This window comes from Balaenoptera ricei, chromosome 2 (assembly GCF_028023285.1).
Source record: "Balaenoptera ricei isolate mBalRic1 chromosome 2, mBalRic1.hap2, whole genome shotgun sequence".
Lineage (NCBI taxonomy): Eukaryota > Metazoa > Chordata > Mammalia > Artiodactyla > Balaenopteridae > Balaenoptera > Balaenoptera ricei.
In genome coordinates this window covers 177,528,807-177,551,199 of record NC_082640.1, presented here as the reverse complement: position 1 = coordinate 177,551,199, position 22,393 = coordinate 177,528,807, and the positions used below count along the sequence as shown (strand labels likewise).

The 22,393-nt window shown below is 47.4% G+C and overlaps 2 protein-coding genes across 13 annotated transcripts in view; one reads left to right on the top strand and one right to left on the bottom strand.

Annotated features, from left to right (window-relative positions):
* Nucleotides 1-3,851, bottom strand: part of LOC132359952 (cyclin-Y-like protein 1) — a 49,407-nt gene extending 45,556 nt beyond the window's left edge. For 2 of the 12 annotated variants that reach the window (XM_059914887.1, XM_059914897.1), the window contains exon 1: nt 3,111-3,214. The gene's annotated coding sequence lies outside the window, so the exon portion shown is untranslated. The other 10 variants (XR_009500989.1, XM_059914890.1, XM_059914888.1 and 7 more) reach the window with 10 other exon arrangements.
* On the top strand, nt 3,323-21,554 carry DDX24 (DEAD-box helicase 24). Its single transcript, XM_059914884.1, has 10 exons — nt 3,323-3,424; nt 4,039-4,136; nt 4,753-5,472; nt 10,947-11,537; nt 12,610-12,763; nt 13,023-13,538; nt 15,543-15,618; nt 17,781-17,969; nt 19,368-19,497; nt 21,000-21,554. Exons 3-10 carry the CDS (start codon nt 4,758-4,760, stop codon nt 21,269-21,271), a joined length of 2,643 nt encoding a protein of 880 aa, XP_059770867.1. The 5' UTR covers nt 3,323-3,424; nt 4,039-4,136; nt 4,753-4,757; the 3' UTR covers nt 21,272-21,554.
* The last annotated feature ends 839 nt before the right edge of the window (nt 21,555-22,393 follow it).

Genomic DNA, 22,393 nt, shown 5'->3' with positions numbered 1-22,393 from the left:
CTTGGAAGAGTCTTTATTTTAAAGTCTATTTTGTCTGATATGAGAATTGCTACTCCAGCTTTCTTCTGATTTCCATTTGCATGGCAATCTTTTTCCATCCCCTCCATGCTGAATGACGTCTAAGCCCAAAAGTCCAAGGAGGAAGTGAGTCTATCTCTTCCCAGGCTTGGTGCCAGGTAGAACTCACCTTTGCACGCTAATGCAAGGGTGAGGCCCGCGTGGGTGAGTCTTCCGCGGGAGCATTATTTCCCCTTTCAAAATCCCTTCTTGGATATGTGACAAATCCATAGTCCTCCTTTTTATAAAACTCGACTGCAATTCTTGTGAACTTTATTTTATATGAGATCGTCCTTCCCCTGCCTGCCATGATTTACAAATTTATAGCACAAAACATTTTACCTTGGCTGACAAATGGCACAGAGCCCTAATCTCACATCTGTAATAACCAAGGCGGCAGTATGGGTTGCTGGTTAACAGCATGATCTCTGACCAGTGCCTGGGTTGGAATCCTTAGTTGTGACCTTTGGCAAGTGAATTACCCTTGATGTGCCTTAGTTTGGACGCACATAGGCACTCACAAAATAGGTGCTATTATTACATTTACTTCTTTCTGTTCCTTACCCCTGGTGGAATAAGTCTCATGAAAAGTGTAGATTTGTCTGTCATCTTCCCCTGGGTCAGGAGCTCAGTAAATTTTTTTTTTTTAAGATTTTTTTTGATGTGGACCATTTTTAAAGTCTTTAATGAATTTATTACACTATTTCTTCTGTTTTATGTTTTGGTTTTCTGACCGTGAGGCATGTGGGATCTTATCTCCCCGACCAGGGATCGAACCTGCACTCCCTGCATTGGAAGGCGAAGTCCTATCCACTGGACCGCCAGGGAAGTCCCAGTAAATGTGTTTTGAATGAAAGAATGAATAAGGAGAAAAAAGGGGAAAGTGAGAATCTCAGTGTGAAGCTGGGGGGAAAAGGAGGGGCAGGAAATGGAAGAAGGGGCAGAATCAGGGGTGGAAGAGGCCTCTGCTTGGAATATGCTTGAATGTCCTGGGAAATGAGGCTTTGTCCCTTGTGCAATACAAGGACATGAGGGACCAGACCTAGGACCTGTCTGTCCCCCACCCCCACCCCTGCTTAGCTTTAGGACAACAGCCCCAAACAGCTCAGCAAAAACTGCTCCAGTTTCCCCTGGGATACTGGGTGACACTGTCCATGGGACACAGAGGGGAGAGGTTTTCACAGCAAGGTTGCAGGAGCCCCTCCTCCACGTCACTTGGTATCCAATCTACTTTCCTGGCAGAATTCAGGGCATGAGGGACATCCCCCTCCTGGAGAAACAGGCCTATTGGTTTCTCTGAATTTCCTGTCACTAGAAGACAGCTAGAAAGACAACCTATGGAACAGTAGAGATTGGTACCATCAGACCACATGTGACATTAAAAACACCACAAACAAGGGTAAGAGACATGGAATCTACTGAGGGGAAAAAAAAAAAAAAAACCCAATACCCTTTGCATCACTAGAATCCCCAGTGTAAAGAGAGTTCTTATGAAACAGTTTTTCAAAAGAACTGTCTTTAAAAAGGAACTCAGATTAGAAGAGGTGGTTCCTAAAAAGAGAATTATACACGGCCAATAAATATTTGAAAACGTGTTCAATCTTGCTAATACTAAAAATCATTTTTAAGAGATAACTTTGTGTGTGTGTGTGTGTGTGTGTGTGTGTCTGTGTTCCATGCATCTATTAGTCAGGGTTTGGCTGCAGATAACAGAAGTCACTCTAGGTAACTTAAGCAGAACAGGTTTTTTGGGTTGTTTTGGTCGTGCAGCGGTCTCCATGGGTCACCGACCATGGGACCGGCCTCTGTCTTGGCGGCCTGAGGAGCCTGAGGGCCCTTGGGGTTCTGGGAGCCTGGGTTCCTCAGTGATGACAGCTGGGCAGCGTTTGGGGACCTGGCCCTGCGGGCGCCAGCAGCTGAGATCTGCCTCCTTAGCGGGGCCTGGGCACTGGCGGGAGGACCCAGACCGGCTGCTGGACTAAGGCTCCCGGGCAGGGTAACCTGTCTGCACAAGGAACCCCTCCTCTTAGGCAGTGCCTGGACCTCGAAGGGTGAAAGTTGTGCCCTGGGACCTTGCCCTTCCTTGTCAGAACAGAGAATAACATTTGTTTGGTGGAGGCTAACAGGAACATGGTGACCTGACCGTGACCTGACCTCAAGAACAAGGGATGTGACACCAGGAAGTCTGCAACCACTAACCACGCCCCTCCCTCACCTTTCCTATAAAAGGGCTTTGCTGAAAGCTTGGGGAGTTCTGGGTTTTTAAGGCATGAGCCACCCGTCTCCTTGAAGGGCCCTGCAATATACCTTTCTCTGCTCCAAACTGACGTTTTGGTATTGTTTGGCCTCACTGTTTGTCAGGCACACAGACTTGCCTTCCGTAACATGACCTCTTCCTTGGGTTTGATAATTTGCCAAAAGGCTCACAGATCTCACGAAAGCACTTTACTCACCACTACTGATTTATTACAAAGGATATTAAAGGATACAAATGAACAGCCAGATGGAAAAGTACCTATGAGGAAGTCCGGAGCACAGGAAGTGCAGTCCCCGTAGACTTCAGGCACCAGTTGGGCACAGACTATGCCACCCAGGCTCTTGGGGACACACTGGCAAGTTCCTCCAAGAAATGAGTTAAGCTGTGTCCCATGCTGGCTCCGGGGTGGTGGGGAGGCTCACTCGACCTAACCTTGGTGAATTCCCCCGTTGTCCTTTAGGACTTCCCAAAGTCACCGGACATAGAGACAGTGCGTGGGAAAGGTTTCCCAGATGGTCTGGTGATCCCCACATCGAAAAAAAGATTAACTACCGTGAAGCTGATTTCTCTGCATATAACAAAGGACCCAGTTTAGCTTGATTATTGCAGGCAGCCCGACCTTCCCCAACCATCAGTGAGCAACAGGCGAGGCATGAAAACCTGCGGAAAAGAACACCTGCAATACAGGCTGGTTGAGTTGTAAATTAAATGCTAAAACGTTTTCGAGGCTACAGGCACACAGCCAGTACGTAAACAGCCACTGCGCTAAAACCAAAGCAAGAATACAAGAACTTACGTTCCCACACATGAGCTAGAACAGAGCCCCTTCAGAGGAGGTACGGCGGGCTCCACCTGTTGATCCCGCTCCCTAAGCCCGAGAGGAGGACCTACCCGCGCAGCCCATTGCACTCACCGTTCGCGCTCTCGGTACCTGGACTGCGAAAGCCGCCCCGCGCAGCGAATTAACGGCCCGGTGTAGAATGGGGGCGGGACTTCCTTCCCAACGGAAAGGCGTGCGTGAGCGCAAGCCCCTCCCCGGAACTGCGGTGGACGCGGCCGAGGAGGGCTGGTGCAGCAGTGTCTGAGGCGGTTGGTCGGCGTCCCTCTACGGTGAGTACCGAGGCCGGAGCCGTAGCGGGGCCGGGGCCGGAGCCGGCACCCGAGAGGAGCTGGAGGCGGCCTCCCAGCGCGTGGCTCTTCAGGCCGTTGTGTTCTCGGGACCAGAGAGGGCGGCCGCCGGCCTCGTCAAGCGGCCTGGCCGACCCTGCGCCGGGGGCCCCTCGGTTTCTCTGCTTCGTGAGCCGGTTCGTGCCTGACGCGAGGCGCCAGCGCCGGGCTCCTGGCCGGGCGCCAGGAGGAGCGACCCCCCCACCCCCACCCCCGCTTGCTCTCTGGGTCGCAGTCCGCGTCCTCGCCCCCATGTGCCTCCCCTCTTACCCCCGTCGTTGATCCGGGTTGCTTGTGATCGCGGCGTAGCCCGTGCTGGGGGTGAACCTTCGTTGCGCTCTGGGTTGCTTTGCCGGCGGGGCGCCATGCTGAGCGGTTCTGGACGTGCGTCACCTTTTTGTCTTCGCGTGACGGTCCAAGGATAAACAGACCCTCATCATCCCCATTTTCCAGACGAGGAACTGAGGCTCACAGTGATTAATACGTGCACCCCAGACCCAGCGCTGGCCAGTGACGCGTCCAGATTTGAACCAAGGTTTCCCTTTGTCTTTCCACAGGTTCTATTTTTCTCGGCCTTTCTGAAAGGGGAGAACGTGGCTCGAGTTCCAGTCTGACGACTTGTGCATAGATCACTTGTTTTTAAATCACTTAAAAGGTAATGAAAAAGCTGGTTGGGTTTTAAGCCATTTGGCAAAGGCCAGAGTGGTGGCAAAGGCATCTGCCCTCTTGGGGCAAGGCTTGAGAAGGAAGAAGGCTCTGTGCACTCTTAATAAAGCTGTCCCCCTCACCCACCCTCCAGCGACCCCCTCAGGTTCTTATTCAGCCTTCAAAATGGCTTGGGAGTGGTAGGCTTCACCCACCACGCTTTACAGAATGTTATTTATTGCAGAGAACATTTTGTGACCTAGCTAGTAAACCCCTCCCCCCTTTTAAAAATATGAGAACGCTGAGGTTCAGAGAGGATTAAGCAGGAGCTGCCAAGGGCACACGAGCGGTTGGCATTGGATCTGGAATCCAAACCAGATCTCGCTCATATTTCTTTGCCACACCTCCTGTGTCCCCTCTGTTGCAGGCCAAGCTGCCCACTCTGCGGGTACATTTCTTTCCTTCTTTGATCTTCTCTAGCTGGCAGCATCAGCGTTAGAGCCATCTTTGTGTCTTCACTTCTTTGCAGGGCGTGATACTCTGTAGGCTGCTTAGAAACTATCTGTTGCCTCAGAACCCTGTGCTTCTCAGTTGCCAATCTAATGGAACATTTCTCTCCTTTTCAGCAACCATGAAGCTGAAAGAGAAAAAATCGAGGCCAGAGCCCCCAAACTATGGCAGAATTCAGAGGAAGGGCATCAAAGTTGTGGGAAAATGGAAGCAGGTGAAGATTGACCCAAATATGTTTGCAAACGGACAGATGGATGACTTGGTGTGCTTTGAGGAACTGACGGATTATCAGTTGGTCTCCTCTGGGGAGGGTTCCTCCAGTCTCTTCTCAGAGGAGGAGCCCAAGAAGAGAAAGTCACAAGCTGTTTCAGAAGGAGAGGAGGAAGGAGAGCCTCCCTCCTCAAAGAAAAAGATGAAGTTGAAGAAGAGTAGAGATGTGGAAACTGAAGGAAGCAGTGCCCAGAAAGTGTTTGAGGGCAAAGATACTGAGCCAGAGCCCCAGGGAGATGGCACAGTTTGTCCTGATCCAGAGGTAGGGGAGATGGCATCAGAAAGCCCGGCCCAGACGGTTCCAAAAAAGAAGAACAAGAAAGGGAAAAAAAAATCAGAGCCTCCCCAGGGTACTATTCCGAAGGTGCCCAAAAGAGCAAAGACGTGGATGCCTGAAATGCGTGATCACAAGGCAGATGTGTCAGCTTGGAAGGATCTGTTTGTACCCAAGCCAGTTCTCCGAGCGCTCAGCTTCCTAGGCTTCTCTGCGCCCACACCAGTCCAAGCTCTGACCTTGGCACCTGCCATTCGTGACAAACTGGACATCCTTGGGGCTGCTGAGACAGGTAAGGGCATCCTTATCTGGCCAGGGCAAGATTGCTGCTGGATTGAGCTGTGGCTGCTAACAGGCTGGTTGGCTGGGAGACGGGAATGTTGGGGGCATGACCACAAAAGCACTGTTGAGTGAAGGTTTTCAGAGGTCGGCTAGCTCTGGGTTGAAAGAGGCCACTTCCTGATTGGTGCCCTAGGCAGGTCACTTTATTTCTCTGCGCCCTGTAGACCCTATTATAAAATGGAGATAGACAACTGCAGTACCTACTTCTTTTGCTATGTGGGTTAAATGTAAGTGCCTACTAAATTTATACATTTACACAATAGTAAACTAGTAACAAAGAACAATAGTAAACTAAAATTTACACAGTGCATTGTAAGTGATCTGTAAATGGTAGTTTTTTTTCCAGGTCTTGAGCCTTTTCTGAATGGCTCAGAGGTAAAGTAGGGCTAAGATCAGCCCTCTGGAGAGGTAGATCTTCATTAGTATGAGGAAGAAGTGTCTCATTCGCAAGAGTTGTCCAAAGATAAAAAGGGCTGCGTTGGGAGTTGGTGGGTTTATTGGCATTGGAAGGATTTGAGTTTGTGATGATCATTGGGTGGATTTGGTAGGCAGATTTGGGCAGGAGGTGACTGTTGGGACTAGGCATTGTTTGAAGATCCCTCATTCCTTGGGCCACCTAAGACTTTGTGAAGCCAGGACAGGTTGACTCACCCTGGGGAGACTCAACTACTGATGGGGGAAAGAGCAATACAAGCCTGGAACTATTAGTCTAACTTGACCAGCAATACCAATAGAAATATATATGTAATGTGAGCCACATATGTAAGTTAAAACTTCCTAGGAGCCATATTAAAAAAGGTTTTTAGAAAGTGAAAATTAATTTTAGCAATATATTTAACCAATTGCATAGCATATTTCAGTACGCAATGAATGTAAAATTATTGAGATATTTTACATTCTTATTTTTATACTGTTTTCAGACTCTGATGTGTATTTTCAACTTGCCGCCCATCTCAGTTTAGAGTAACCACATTTTAAGTGCTTGACAGCTGTATGTGGCTAGTGGCTACTATATTGTATGGCATAGAACTGTAACCAAAAGTGGGTCCAGCTGCTCGCTGCTCAAAAGCCAATAAAGAGGCCAGCTTGGTGGAAAGGAAAGTTTGCTTTATTTTGGATGCCGGCAACGGGGGCGGTGGGGGGTGGGGTGGGGGGTGCTCCTGTCTGAAGGCCGACCCCCGCCCCCATCCAGTGGACAAGAGCTTTTATAGATGGAGGGGAGGGGGCCGCATGCAGAAACAGCAGAGTCAGCTGTTGACAGTCATCTTGAAATTGGTCATTGGTGGTCTGACCAGCATCGTCTTCATTGTTTTAAGTACAGTTAATCTTCAGTTCCAGGGTCGGTTTGTTTCCATTTTCTTGAGACCAGTTCTCGGAATGGCAGGTTATGTCATGGCTACAGTCTGGTCATCATGTAGTTAACTTTTTCCACCTGGTGGGCGTTTTATCTGTAGATACACAGAGGGTATCTACAAGACAGCTCACAGAATATGGCTCAGAATATTATCTGTAGCCCTCGAGAAGGAACTAAAGGTCCTTAGCTATGCTTATTGACTGAACTATTATGATTTGGTCTTGTTGGACTACTTTCCTTTGCTTCTGCATTTTCTCACTTCTCTGATTAAACTTACTCTTTGGCTGAAGTTTTTCCACAGACAAAGGCAGGCAGAGGACATGGGGGGTGAGGACCATAGGGTCCTGCTCCATTTCAGAGCTAGACCATGTAGACCAGCGGTCCCCAACCTTTTTGGCACCAGGGACCGGTTTTGTGGAAGACAGTTTTTCCACGGAAGGGGATGGGTGGTGGTTTCAGGATGATTCAAGTGCATTACATTTATTGTGCACTTTATTTCTATTATTGTTAGTTACATTGTAATATATAACGAAATAATCATACAGTTCACCATAATGTTGACGGGAGGCCGAGCTCAGGGAGTAATTTGAGCAATGGGGAGCGGCTGTAAATACAGATGAAGCTTCGCTAACTCGCCGGCCGCTCACGTCCTGCTGTGCGGCCTGGTTCCTAACAGGCCACGGACCGCTTCGGGTCCGTGGCCTGGGGGTTGGGGACCCCTGATCTAGACACTCTGTGCCTTGGATTTCTGGAAGAGTGGTCAGGAAACTTGAGGTGAGGTCCTGTATAAGAATCATAAAGATGGAAGAGGGAGGAAACCCCAGGAAAGGGGGATGGAGGTAACAGTAATAGCTTAGAACATTTATTTAACATTTAAAATACGTCACGTCCTGTGTTACATGCATGAACTCAGTTTCTTAAAACCACCCTGAGGTAGGTTCCGTTATTATTCCCATCTTAGTGAAGAGGAAACTCGGCCTCATAGAGGGTAGACAGTGTCCCTAAAACTGCCCCACTGAAAGTGGTAGTGCTTGAATAGTTCTAGACTAGGTCTCTGTGCTGTTAAGCATTCGGCTACACTACTTTGGTATGTGCAGAGAGGCCTGGAAGTCTGTTTCCGGAAGGCAGAGGAGAGATGTGAGCCACTGTGGCTAGAGATTGACATTTGGATTTATACCACAGCTCCTATCAGGCTATTTCTATGGAATGCTGTGAATCCACAGGTCCAAGTCTCAAAGACTTTTGGGGCTGTGGGCAAACTGCTGCCAATGCAGATAATGAATATATCCATCACCCCCAAAAGATGTTTGGGCCCCTTAATAATCCCTCCTTCCCTACCTAGGCTCCCCTCCTTGTTCCTCCCCAGGTAACCTCTGATAGTCTTTCTATCGCTATCAATTAGTTTGCATTTTCCAGAATTTTAAAATGGAATCATACAATATGTATTTTGGGGAGGGAGAGTGTCTGCTCTTTAACTCAGCATACTTTGAGATTCAGCCATGTTACTGCAAATACCAGTGGTTCGTTTCTTTTTATGGATGAGTAGTATTCCACTGTATGGATAGAGTGCAGTTTGTTTATCTGTTGATGGATATAGTTCTGTTCTTCCTAGTTGTGGGCATTTACAAGTAAAACTATCATAAATATTGGTGTATCAGTCTTTGTATGGATATATGCTTTGATTCCTGTTGGGTAAATACCTAGGTGTGGAATGGCTAGGTCTTATGGTAAATGTAACTTTTTAGGAGTTTTCCAAAGTGATTGTACCATTTTACATAATCACCAGGTTATGAGAGTTCAGATTGGTCCATGTCCTTGCCAGTACTTGGTGTGGTCAGTCTTTAATTTGATTTAGACTTTAAAAATTTTAGTGATATTTCCTTGTGGCTTTCATTGGTATTTCCCTAGTGACTCCTTGAGCAGTGTCTTTTCCAGTACCTAATTGTATCCATGTTATCTTCTTTGGTGGTGTCTGTTTAGTTCTTTTGCCCATGTTTTAATTGGGTTGTGGTTTTCCTATTATTGAATTCATAATATATTCTAGATACACCTCCTTTATCAGATATGTGATGTGCATTGTTTTCTCCCAGTCTGTGGCTTCTTTCTTCATTCTCCTTACAGTGTCTTTCGAAGAGCAGGAGTTATTTATTTTTTTAATTTTTATTTATTTATTTATTTATGGCTGTGTTGGGTCTTCGTTTCTGTGCGAGGGCTTTCTCTAGTTGCAGCAAGTGGGGGCCACTCTTCATCGCAGTGCGCGGGCCTCTCACTATCGCGGCCTCTCTTGTTGCGGAGCTCAGGCTCCAGACGCGCAGGCTCAGTAATTGTGGCTCACGGGCCTAGTTGCTCCGCGGCATGTAGGATCTTCCCAGACCAGGGCCCGAACCCGTGTCCCCTGCATTGGCAGGCAGATTCTCAACCACTGCGCCACCAGGGAAGCCCAGGAGTTATTTATTTTGATGAAGTTTAAATGATCACTTTTTCTTTTACAGATGTGCTTACCTAAGAATCCTTTGCCTAACACAAGATCACAAAGATTTTCTCCTATATTTTCTTGTAGAAGTGTTACTAGTTTTAGGTTCTGTGTTTCAGTCTGATCCTTCCTGTGTTAACTTTTATGGGGAGAAATACAGATCAAAGGTTTGGTTTTGTTTTGCATGTGGCTATCTAATTATTCCAGCACCGTTTGTTGAAAAACTACTCTTTCTCCACTGAATTGCCTTTGCATCTTTTTTGAAAATCAGTGACCGTATAGGTGTGGGTCTATTTCTGGAGTCTTTTCTTTGCCATTGATCTATTTGTCTATCTTTACTGTTTTCCCAATACGTCACTATGTTGGATACAGTAGCTTTAGAATAAGTCTTAAAATCAGGTAGTATAAGTCCTCCAGTTTTGTCTTTTTAAAAGTTATTTTGGCTATTCTAGGCCCTTGGCGTTTCAAGGTGAATTTTAAAGTCAGTTTTTCAATTTCTACAAAAAAGTCAGCTGGTATTCGGATTGGGATTGCATTGGTTATAGAGCCAACTGAGGACATGACATCTGGACAATATAGAATCTTCCAGTCCATGAATGTGGTATAGCTCTCCATTTTTTTAGGTCTTCAGTTTTTCTTAGCTGCGCTTTGTAGTTTTCAGTGTATGCACATCTATTAGATTTATCCTTAAGTATTTCATGTTTTCAATGCTTTTGTAAATGGTAATTTAAGATTTCCTATTTCTGATGCTAATAAATAGAAATCTGCATTTTTGTATATTGATCTTGTATCCTGCAACTTGGTACCATCAACTGGTTTCTTCAAGATTATATAGGATTTTCTTCAAAGATGACTATTCATCCAGTCTGGGTGCCTTTTGTTTATTTTTGTCTTATGTGTTGCACCGGCTAAAACTCCAGTACAGTTGGAATTGAAGTGCTATAGTGGGCATCATTGCTTGATCACTTATTTGCTTCTGCTTGAGGCATTTTAATTTTGGAACCACTTTAAATTCTCAGCTTGAAGTGTTTTGTTTTGTTTATTTGTTTTTGTCCACACAGATGGTGTGAATACTTGGGCTCCATATACGTTCAAAGGCTAGTTTGAAAATGTTCAAGCATAGACAGAAGTTTTAACGTTTTCTCGAAAACTAAGAAAATTTTCTTTTACTCCCTCCTTCCCCACCAGGGAAAGGTTTTGGTAAAGTATTATATAGATTTTCATTCCTTACCCTTCAATTTTGTGTTCCTTCACAAGAGCAACAAACACACACACACACACATACACAACTTGCCCATCTCTTTAGGGTTTCATTGTTTGGACATTTGTCTGTAGTTTATTGGTGACCTCAGCCCGCAATGCCAGTCTGTCAGACTTTTCCTCAGACTCCTAATTACAGGTGCCCTCTGGTTGCAGAGCTGTATGGGTACCGTACCTGTGTAGGGTAGAAGGAGCTTTGGATTGGTCAGGGTGGCACTTGGCTATGTCAGGGTCCCTCATTCCGTGTAAAGGATAGAACCTCAGGCAAAAGTATGTACATCTGTTGATTGACACTGTTTTTGTTTGTTTTTTGTTTGTTTTTTGTTCTGCTTCTAAGGAAGTGGGAAAACTCTTGCCTTTGCCATTCCAATGATTCATGCAGTGCTGCAGTGGCAGGTGAAGAAGAAGCCTATCCCAGCTCTAAGTAACACAGGAGCACCACTTGGGGAGACCAGTAATGAGGCTGGAGTTGAGACAGGATCACCAGGCAGGGCTGGAACTGAGTCTGGAGCTTTGCCTGCTGAGATTGGAATTGAGGGTGAAGCACTGCCCAGGGAGGCTGGAGCGAAGGCTAGAGCACCACGCAGCCAGGCAAGAGGCAAGATTGGAGCTACAGTCTCAAACCAGGTGCTGCCCTCCTGTGATGATGATGATGATGATGATGATGATGATGATGATGATGATGATGATGATGATGATGATGCCGCCGGTGAAGGACCTTCTTCCCTGATCAGGGAGACGGCCATTCCCAAACAGGATGAAAACAAGGAGGACAAGCTTGATGAAGAGCAGACTAGAAAGTTCAAACAAGAATTGGGTGGCAGAATTGCACATCCAAGGCGTCCTCTGCTTGGACTGGTTCTGACTCCCACTCGAGAGCTAGCCGTTCAAGTCAAACAACACATTGATGCTGTGGCCAAGTTTACAGGTGAGGTTTAATTCCGTTTAATAAATGTTGCCTGAAAGGATTCCAGTAGCTGGGGTGGCAGAGGTGAATCAGCTGTGCCCGCCCTCTAGAGGGAATCTTTCTCTCCTGCCAGAGAATTAAGCCCGACAGAAAACTGTTGGGGTGACACATTCTTTATTCTCCCAAGGATAACACATAGCTAATGCTATTCTAGCTGCATAGGAAATTGGTTAACTTACTGGATACAGTAGATACTTGGGGCAGTGTTTGGCAAACCACTGTTTGGGTTTCTTTTTTTTTTTTGTAAATAAAGTGCTGCCACACCCACTTATTTACATATGTCTATGGTCACTTTTGCATCACCAATGCAGAGTGGAATAGAGGTAGTAATTGTACAGAGACCATTTAGCCCACAGGGCCAAAAATGTTTACTGTTGGAAAAGTTTGCTGACTCCTGCCTTAGGGCATTAGAACTTAACTTTTTCAGGGAATTCTTTGGGAAAGGCTGCAGAGTCAGGGTTTCAATTTTATAGTAAAAGGAACAGTTACTTATCAAGCTCTGACTGTGTATTACAAGGCACTTTACTAAACACTTTGCTTGCATGATCCTTTGTGTTCCTTCCATACTGTCTACCTTGCGCAGTCCTCCACTAGAGAGGAGAAGAGAACACTAGCCATCAGAGGAGATTCAGTTTAATTTTAATTGAGGGGCATGGGCAGGAACTCCTAGGGGAGGTGTGTCACAGCTACAAGTTACATCTTTCCCAGCACTGTGGTGCACCACTGCTCATTTTTTCCAGAGCTTTGGATGTCACCATGCCTTGGTTCAAATCCAGCCCTACTGGTGTGGTTGGAGGGGAAAGAGTAGAAAAAAATGAGGTTGGGGAAATAGTGAGGGCCTAGATCATGGAAGACCTGGTAAGCCCTCTAGCAATGGCATCAACAGGGCAAGCCAGCTCTTAGCACCCCCCTGGAGAGGGGAGCTGTGCTGGTGACTGGCAGCCTTTACTAATCTGGGGGCGCCTGTGTCAGCGTTGGAAGAAATAAGCAATCAATCTGAATAACAGTGTCCCTTATATTTTGTGTACCGTAGGCATTAAAACTGCTATTTTGGTTGGTGGAATGTCCACACAGAAACAGCAGAGGATGCTGAACCGTCAGCCTGAGATTGTGATTGCCACTCCAGGCCGGCTGTGGGAGCTAGTTAAAGAAAAGCACCCTCATTTGAGCAACCTTCGGCAGCTCAGGTGAGAAACAGTACCTCCCCCTTGCCCCCACCCCCTGTTCTGAAGCGGACCTGAGGTGACATGGTACAGTGTGCAGTGCCTTCTCCCTGTTACAAAGTGCCATGGTGTGGTACTAGCCAGACTTGGGCCTTTAGAAAACCGAGCATGTGTGAGGGAGATTGGTTGAGGGCCCTGGGGGTGGTGGGGTGGTAGAGTATGCTGTGGATGACTCCTCTTACCTGCTGCTAACCAGGTGATGTGGGTCTGTCTGGATCCGTAGGTGCCTGGTGGTCGATGAGGCTGACCGCATGGTTGAGAAAGGCCACTTTGCTGAGCTCTCAAAGCTGCTAGAGATGCTCAGTGATTCCCAGTACAACCCAAAGAGACAGACACTTGTTTTTTCGGCCACGCTGACCCTGGTACATCAGGCTCCTGCTCGAATCCTTCACAAGAAGCACGCTAAGAAAATCGACAAAACTGCCAAACTTGACCTCCTCATGCAGAAGATTGGCATGAGGGGCAAGCCCAAGGTCATCGACCTCACAAGAAAGGAGGCCACGGTAGAGACACTGACAGAGACCAAGATCCATTGTGAGACTGATGAGAAAGACTTTCATCTGTACTACTTCCTGATGCAGTATCCAGGCCGCACCTTAGTGTTTGCCAACAGTATCTCCTGCATCAAACGCCTCTCTGGGCTCCTCAAAGTCCTGGATATCATGCCACTGACCCTACATGCCTGCATGCACCAGAAGCAGAGGCTCAGAAACCTGGAGCAGTTTGCCCATCTGGAGGAGTAAGTCAGGCCTGTGCACAGATTAGCCATTGGGTCTAGGTCACCAGGATGGTGGGAAGCTACCTTCTCTCGTGGGAGCCTTATCGGTAGAAGGTAGCCTTTTTTTTTTGCACAGCGTGAGGCAGGCTCACTCTGATCTAGTACATTTGGTTGCTGGTAATGCCCAACAGAAACTTCTTTAATAATGAGTAATGGTGACAATAATACCTATTATTATTGAACACTTAACAACAGATTAAGTATTGTGCTTGCATTTTAGATACATTATTACATTCATTCACTTGTAACATCCTTGAGAAGAAGAATAGAGTCATGGGTAAGAGCACAGACTGGAAGCGGACTGCTTGAGATCAAATCCTGGCTGTGTCACTTCTAGCTGGTCAGATTACTTTGTGTTTCAGTTTTCTCATAATCAGTATAATAATAGAAGTTACGGCAGAGGGTTGCTCTGAGGAGTAAGTGAATTTATGCATTTGAAGTGTTCGGAACAGTGCTTGGCACATGGTATGAGCTTGCTAAATGTTAGCTTTAATACTTACCACTTGTCATTATTCTTATTTTATAGATTAAAAAAAAGTAAGGTTTAGAAAAGCACTTAAGCTTGCCCAAGGTTTCTCAGCTTGGAAGTGGTAGAGCTGGGCCTCAGACCAGCCTGTCAGACTGCGGAGCTCACGCTGTCGTGTCCATCTGCTCTTGGGCCAGAGTGATGGTCAGGCAGGCAGCACGGGGCAGATTGTCAAAATGAGGGCCTGGGAAGCTGGGCTTTAAATTGGCTTCTGCCCACATTGTTTTGTCAGGTTACCGGTTACAGATTAGTTTCAAGAACAAGTGGTTCACTTCCCTCTAAATGTTAGTAAGTAGAGTTAGTGGTTCATTGGATCAGGAGTTGGCAAACTATAGCCCATGGGCCAGATCTGGCTTGTTGCCTGTTCTTATAAGTAAAGTTTTATCGGAACACAGCGAGGCCTATTTATGTATTGTCTATAGCTGTTTTTGTGCTATAATGGCAGAGTTGCGTAGTTTCAACAGACATCACCCACGAAGCCAAAAATAGTTTACCCTCTGGCCCTTGACAGAAAAAGTTTGCTGACCTTGACTTAGAGCGGTGGTTTAATATTTTACAAACTTTAGTTTGCAGCATATTCCGCAGCCCTATCTCAGAGATACAGGAAGTGGGGACCCTGAAGGGCCTAAAATCTTAAGTTTTTAAGACATACGTCAGGTGCTTTTGACTCCCCTCAAACTACACATACATTAAGAAACATCACCCAGTACATATTATTGAGTGCTTGCTGTGAACCTGGCACTGTTCTAGGGGCTGGTAATAGAATAGTGAGTAGTACAAAGTCCCTGCTGTCATGGAGTTTACATCCCAGGGGAGGGAGGTAATAAACTGAGAAGTAAGTATGCAGTTCGTCAAGTGGTGCTAAGTGCTAAGAAGTAAAGTTGTATAGGGAGTTTTGTAGACTGTGGGTGTGTGGTCTGGGAGGCTTTTCTCATAAGGTGAGATTTGAGCAGAGAGTAGAAGAAAGTAAGGAAATGTGAATATCTGAGGAAGACCTTTATGGCCTAAGGTGCACTAAGTGCACAGGCTGGGAGGCAAGAGCAGGTTTGGCATGTTTGAGGAAGAGCGAGGAGAGCAAGGACGCCTGTGTGACTGGAGGGAATTAAGTGGGAGGGTGATAGGAGATGAGGTCACCGACCTAGAGTATGGCCCCATTTAATGCACTTGAGGTAGTCTTTATTATTGCAGAGTGTGGCTTGTCGATTGCGGCCAGTGAAACCCAGGTTTGGATCCTGGCTCCACAACTGAACAGCCATATATATACCTTGGGAAGTTAATCTCTCTGAGCCTCAGCTTCTTTATCTGTCAAAGCGACGTATGTAATAGTATTGTCTCGTAGAGTGTTTGTAAGGATTGTTGTGTTTAGAGTACTCAGTGGTAAGAATTTGATTAATGATAGCCATTAGTTATTATTAATGAGCTTTCTCTCTCCACCACAGTTGTGTTCTCCTGGCAACAGATGTGGCAGCTCGGGGCCTGGATATTCCTGCAGTCCAGCATGTCATCCATTACCAGGTAGGGACATCAGGGAATTTGTAGGCATCTCCCAACATTGAGTGGGGAATTTTTAAAGCAAGGGTTGAGGGAGGAGGAATTGTTGGTCCCAAGGCCTCATGCAACAGAGAATACCACGAGCATCTAGTGACCAACTGGCTGCTGCCACTTTTGGAACACTGTAGTGAGAGTTATTCTCCAAAACCTCTTGACACTGTCTGATGTCAAATATCAGATAGCCCCTTTCTTTTTGACTTGGGCAGGCTACCTAATATTGGCAGGTTAGAGTCTTAGTTTCTTCCATGAAATGGGCATAATAAGTTTAGCATGTAAAATGATTACCCTGCTTGTAGAGAAATAAAAGAGTGTGGTAATTAAGTCCTGCCTGGGCTTAAATCCCAGCTGTGTACCCTTGAGCAAGTTATTTAGTGTCTTTGTGCCTCAATTTTTTCATTTGTTAAATGGCAGTTATTACAGTATCGACTTCTTAATTTCTTATTAAGGTGAAATAAGTTATTACGTGTGAGGAGTTTAGAAAGCCAGGTGGCACTTCCTAAATGTTAGCTGCTGTTGATCCTGACATTAATATCAGCACATGTACCTGGTAAAGATTAGCATAGAGTGGTGGTTAGGCATATGGGCTCCGGGACCACACTTCGAGCGTTTGAATGCTTCTTGGCTGCTGCTTAGTGGGTGAGCTTTCGGCATGTTACTTAGTATGTCTGGTTTCAGTGTCATCATTTGTAAATTGGGAGTAATAACGCTACCTACGCCATAGGGTAATCACCGAATTAAACGAGCTAATGCTGACGGATCGCCTAGCGAGTGTAAGTACTCAATAAATGGGAGCTATTCTGGCAAGATTATTTCCCCTTTAAATCCTTCATGCTTTTAACCATCTTTGAGGGTGCCAATTCAGTTTAGCAAATCTTTATTCTTCCTCTTTTTGGGAAAGAGTCTGGGTCAGTCTCTAGGAAATATCCAGATGAACAAAATACCGTTCTAGCCCCTAAGAAGTATCACATCCACCAGAGGACGTGAGATGACCATACCCATAATTTAAGGCAGAAGATATCAGAAAGTTGCAAAATAAAATCGGAGAGAGAGATAACTGCTAGTTTGGGAGGTTAGGAGGTTGGAAAGTGCTTTCTAAAAGGTGCTTGGCATTTAAGGATGGAGAGGATTTGGGCATGTAGAGGTAGAGAAGGAAGGAAGAGAAGGAGAAAACATGTGGAAGTGGGCAGCTGACAGGGAGTGAGAAGAAGGGGGTGTATGTTAGAAGAGGAAAGTGAAGAATGGCATGATTTCCAGCACCATTATGAATCACTGATGATCGTGCTTGGAGCACTGCATTGGAAAAGATACGGAGCCTTACTGGGGCTCAGTGGAGAAGATTGTTCTTGATTAGTGGTGTGTGCCGTGGGCGTGGGAAGGGAGGGATTGTCAGCTCCCGTGCCACGTTATGTGTGGATAATATGCCCAGTTCTGATTGGAGCAGAGGCAGCATGGCCCAGGCGTTAGCGTGGTCTTTGGAGCTGGACTGCTTCATTTCGAGTCCTGGCTCCACCATTTAGTTGGGTAACTTAGGGGAAATCGCGTAACATCTGTGTGTTTCAGTTTCCCGGTCTATAATATGGATAATCGTGAAAGCATCTATTTCATGTTATTATTGTTGAGGGATAAATGGGGTAGTAATACATGCAGAGTGCTTAGAATTGCCTGGCACATTGTAATTATTTAATAAATGTTGGTTATGATTACCATCATCAGTCATCCATGCAGAGTTAATGAAGAACCATTAAGAGTTTCTTTAGGTAGAGGGGTTATTATGCTCAGAGCTTTGACTCAGGAAGATGACACTGGCAGCTTTGGGTTGGGTCATGGGGGCGGTGGCAGGGCTGGAGGCCAAATAAGAAGCGACTGCCGTTGTCCAGTTGAATGGTCATGAGGACCTGAACCAGGGCAGGGGCATGGGAGGGCAGAGCCTGCACAGTGAATGGGCTAAACCTGGGGACAGTTTGGATGTGGGACTTCGGGAGAAGGGCTGGATCTGTCCACAGTGCTGGAGAGGTTTCTAGCTGCCTGGCTGAGAGGGAGGAGGGTCCAGCCTTGGGTTGTTGGCCTTGAGGGGAAGAGCAGTGCTTGGTGACAGCTACGATGACCTCCCAGTTCCTCCTTGGCAGGTCCCTCGTACCTCGGAGATTTATGTCCACCGAAGCGGTCGAACTGCTCGTGCCGCCAGTGAAGGCCTCAGCCTGATGCTGGTTGGGCCTGAGGACGTGATCAACTTTAAGAAGATCTACAGAACCCTTAAGAAAGATGAGGACATCCCACTGTTCCCTGTGCAGACAAAGTACATGGATGCAGTCAAGGTAAAAAGAAAAGTTAGAAGCCCAGTGCTAATGAGGGGAGGGATTGTGCTGCTCCGTCACTTTGCTGTGAGATTCTTGCAGTACCACCCTTGGAAACTAATTAGTAGTTCTGCCAATAGCTAAGCAGGGAGATTTGTAAAAAAAAAAAAAAAAAAAAAATAAGAAATGGGTTGGGGGGCACCGTGTCTGGCAGAGGGGAGGATAGGGTGAGTGGCCAGAGTGTGAGTTTTCTTCATGAACCCTTCCTTCACTCTGCCCCTGAAACCTCCACCATCACACCCCCCCACCCCGCCCCCCATGGACAAGGGCGGTGAGCATAGCTGTCTGGACATGCCATTGGATGGGTGGTTGTAGGGAGTGAGGTCAGTGTGTCTTGCTGAGGCAGAAACTAAAGGTGTGTCACATCCCCGAAGCAGATGCCTGTAATTCCTACCTTCAGGGTTTTATTTTTAACTCAATAAACATTCACTGAGTGGGTGCTGCTTATTATGGGCTGCAGCGTGTCAGGCACCAAAACAGGGTGGGTTCTCTTCCGTAGAAATCCACTGGCTTGTGAGGCAGGTTGGGTCCAAGCTGAAGTTCAGGTACAAATGGAGCTCTGTGGACTGGTGGGTATATGGTAACATTGGTAGGAGATTTAGTTTCCTCCAAGCCTCCTGCAGGCAGAGGTGTGAAGAGGTGAAGAAGGGATGGAATTCCAGGAACTGGGGGAGCAAAAAGCAAGGAATGGTTCAAGTTCTGTTGGCTCCTCTGGCTCGAAAGGAATGTTAGCTGTGTGGGGAAATACGGTGGGAGATGAGATGGAACGGTGGAGAATGCAGAGAGGATTAGGAGCCACTCTGGCTTCCCGTGGCTCTTTTCCCCCACATCACAAGATCTTTCCCATCTTCCTGGTGTATCCTGTCGCTGCGGTCTGAACCCAGAACCCAGGAGAAGGAGAACTGAAGTGTTTTTGGCAGAGGACAGTGTGGAAGAGGGGGATGGCAGTTCTGTGCCAGTTCTGTGTTGTCCCTGTGAGTGAGAGCGGGGCCCTGAGGGCTCTCGGGGTGTCTCCAGGTCTCAGCTCAGCTATGGAAGCCAGCTGCGGTGTCTGGGGAAACAGTTCCCTTTGACACATGTAGGTCGGGAGTCTGACCGAGGTGGGCTGCCAAGAAGAGGGGCTGTTCGAGCTGGTTTGGCAAGCCGGCTCTTGTGGTTCATGTGTACACGCTCACAAGTAGCAGTTGCCCTCTGCGCTTTAATCAGGAACCAAAGCAAATGCATTTCGATGGGAGCTGAGGTGCATCTCACTGAACACTGATCTCAAGAGCTTTTTTAAAAACACAACTTAAATGAGACTTTTCTCCCCAGAGCCCTGAATCCTCTGTCAGATGAATACTTTCTGTTCCTTTCCCCTAGGAGCGAATCCGTTTAGCTCGACAGATTGAAAAAGCTGAGTATCGCAACTTCCAGGCTTGTCTGCACAACTCTTGGATTGAGCAGGCAGCGGCTGCCCTTGAGATCGAGCTGGAAGAGGAAATGTATAAGGGTAAGGGGCAAGATGGACTTGAGGAAGGGTTCATTCAGCTTTTATCTTTCGTTTTTCCCTTCAACTTCTGTCTGTTGGAACCTCCCCACCACCATGGGTCCTATCAAAATTGCCAAGACCCCTTTTCCTTCTTTGTGACAGGCCCTAATCTCAGATGAGCCTAAAGCCCTCAGCCTTTGTCTCCTTGTGTCATCGTTTGTCTGGAGCCTATAGCTCCATCCCTCATGTGGAGAGGCAGTGGAGTACGGTGATGTCAGGGCCGGTTCTGCGGCCAGACTGCGTGTGTTTGACTGCTGCCTCATCCCTTAACTAGCTATGTGACCGGGTCAAGTTACTTAACCTCTCTGTTGTACCTAGGCTGTCCTCATTTATAAAACGCAGGTCATAAAGTACCTACCTACCTCATGGGGTTGCAAAGATGGCTTGAGTTACTGAGTATAAAGTGCTGATAACGGTGCCTGGCAAATAGAAAGTATTGGGCACATTTTAAGTTATTTATTGCCACCTGTCTTCCAAGCTGACAAAGCACGTCTGTCGTCATCTCATTTGATCTTCTCCAGTCTCATGATGTAAACAGAGCAGGAATTGTTATTACATTTGGGAACTAGAGGCTCACAGAAGCGATTTGTGCAGGGAAGCAGCTCCAGCACCAGGTGTTGACTGAGCCCCTGCTCCGAACCTAGGCCAGAGACTAAGGATTCAGGGATGAATCTGTGTGGTCCTTGCTCTGGGAAAGCTCCTGACTCTAAGAAGTGGTAGAACCACATCTAGAACTAACAGCAGAATTAGGTCCCGTGCTCTTTCCACCCCACAAGTGGGCAGCTCAGCTGAGGTGTTGGCATCTCGGTGCCAAAGCCAGCAAATTCAGAGGCAGGCTTAACTGCTCTCTGCTCAGCATGGAAGCCGGGAACCAAATCACTAGGCTCGATGACAGTCAGTGGTCCTCCTGGTAGCTCAGGCTTGGGGCTAGGGCGGTGATGTGAGGCCCTGGCTTCCCTTCCTGAGGCCAGGCTGGCGTGGAGCCCTCTGGCTGTGTCCGCCTCTGCAGGTGCAGTTACAGCGCTGGCGGGGAGATGCAGGGGAGCTGGGCTGCATGGGTGGCTTTCACTGTCTCCTGAGGGGTTTGTAGCTGTCCAGTCACCAAATTCCAGGCAACCAGTGGGTGCGTCATAGGAAGAAAAGTGATCTTCAGGTCAGGAGACTGGGGTACTAATCTCAATTTGACAGCTAGCTCTGTGACCTTCGGCAAGTGACCTGGATTTCCTCAACTGTAAAATAAAGATAATTCCTGTCTTAGAGGGTTTTTTGGAGGAGTAAAGGACAGCGTGGCCCTGAGTGGTTCTCCTAAACCGTGTTGGAAGTTAGCCAACACTAGTTTCTGCAGAGAGCTTTCCTCCCCAAGAGTCCCAAAACATTTCTCATCACAAGTATTATCCATCAAGGGACACAGAATGCTCCTACAAGTCATAGTAAACATGATCTATTTTGAATTGTGTTTCAAGGAGGAAAAGCTGACCAGCAAGAAGAACGTCGGCGACAAAAGCAGACGAAAGTTCTGAAGAAGGAGCTGCGCCATTTACTCTCCCAACCGTTGTTTAAAGATGACCTGAAAACCAAGTATCCCACTCAGTCTGGCAAGCTGCCCGAGCTCGTGTCCGCCCCAAGAAATGGTGAGTCCGCGCTGAGCTGCCTCTCCAAACAGAAGAAGAAGAAAAAGAAGCAGCCAGAAGAGCGGCAGCAGGAACAGCCGCAGCCAAGCACAAGTGCAAACTAACCGCCCCCCGGTCAGCATCTGCTGGTGACCGCACGTTGTGTCTGTGTTCTCTGGTTGTACGGAAAACCTTCGCACCTTTGACTTCACTCCACTGTCAGCCCCAGTTACAAAACTCTCCCTCTCTTCCACACCACCTCCCGTAGCAGGAGAGACCTCATGCAGATCTGTGTTGTTTCACAGTAAGAATTCTATGTAGCAGCTTATATATTTCTGCATTCCAGTGTTGACAGGCTTCTTGTATGGTTAACTTGATTTCCTCAATTAAAAACAATGGTCAGAACCAGCACATGTTCTTGAGTTTTTAGCCAGGATATGGGGGACACCGTCATAGTCCTCTGGCTGCAGGATGCACACGGGGTGCGTCTCACTCCGCTGCACGGTGTGGATAGAGCGAGAGGCTGGTGAGCTTCGCAGATCACTGTAAAGTCATTTCTGCCTGGGTCCCCAACGTGTGTTCCCGTTTTTCTCCACAGCAGAATCCTAGCAGCTCCTTAGCTCTACCTCACAGCTGCTGTCTTGTCTTAGCCTCACTGGGAGGTGGGCAGGGAAGAGATTGCCGTCTTCGTCACGGTGTTCCAAGAGAACACAGCTTCCGTGACATCACAGAGCCACGTGTAGGGAAGCCAGGAGCAGTCTGCTGAGTCTGGCTGTGAGGCACCTGGGATCCAGCCCTGGCCAGTCTCTCCAGCCTCGTCTCTGCTCCCTTCCTCTGTGTGACGGAACTGGTTGCTGCCCGCGGTCTCACGCCCCCATCCTTTTGCCCTGAGCCTTTGTCCAAGCTTTTCCTTGGCCTGTTTGCCTTTTCCTGCCCCTGAGCACTGCTGGCCCCTGAGACCTAGGAGGTGAGGTGTCCTCTCGTGAGCTCCCACGGTACCCAGGCTCACCCTCTTCACAGCACTTGCCACACTGGCCTCCGGCACCTTGCTGAGCTCCCTGCGGGCAGAAGCTGCTTATTACTCCTTGCAGCCCTTGTGCTTAGACCAGGGCCTGGTGTAAATATGTGCTGAGGGAACGCGAGACCTCCCGGCACCACCGCAGCTTCCTCTGGGTCAGCCCGGGTGAGTAGCCACAGTCACGGGAGAAGCACCGATCTCTGCACAGCGAAGTCTGGGCTTCTAAACA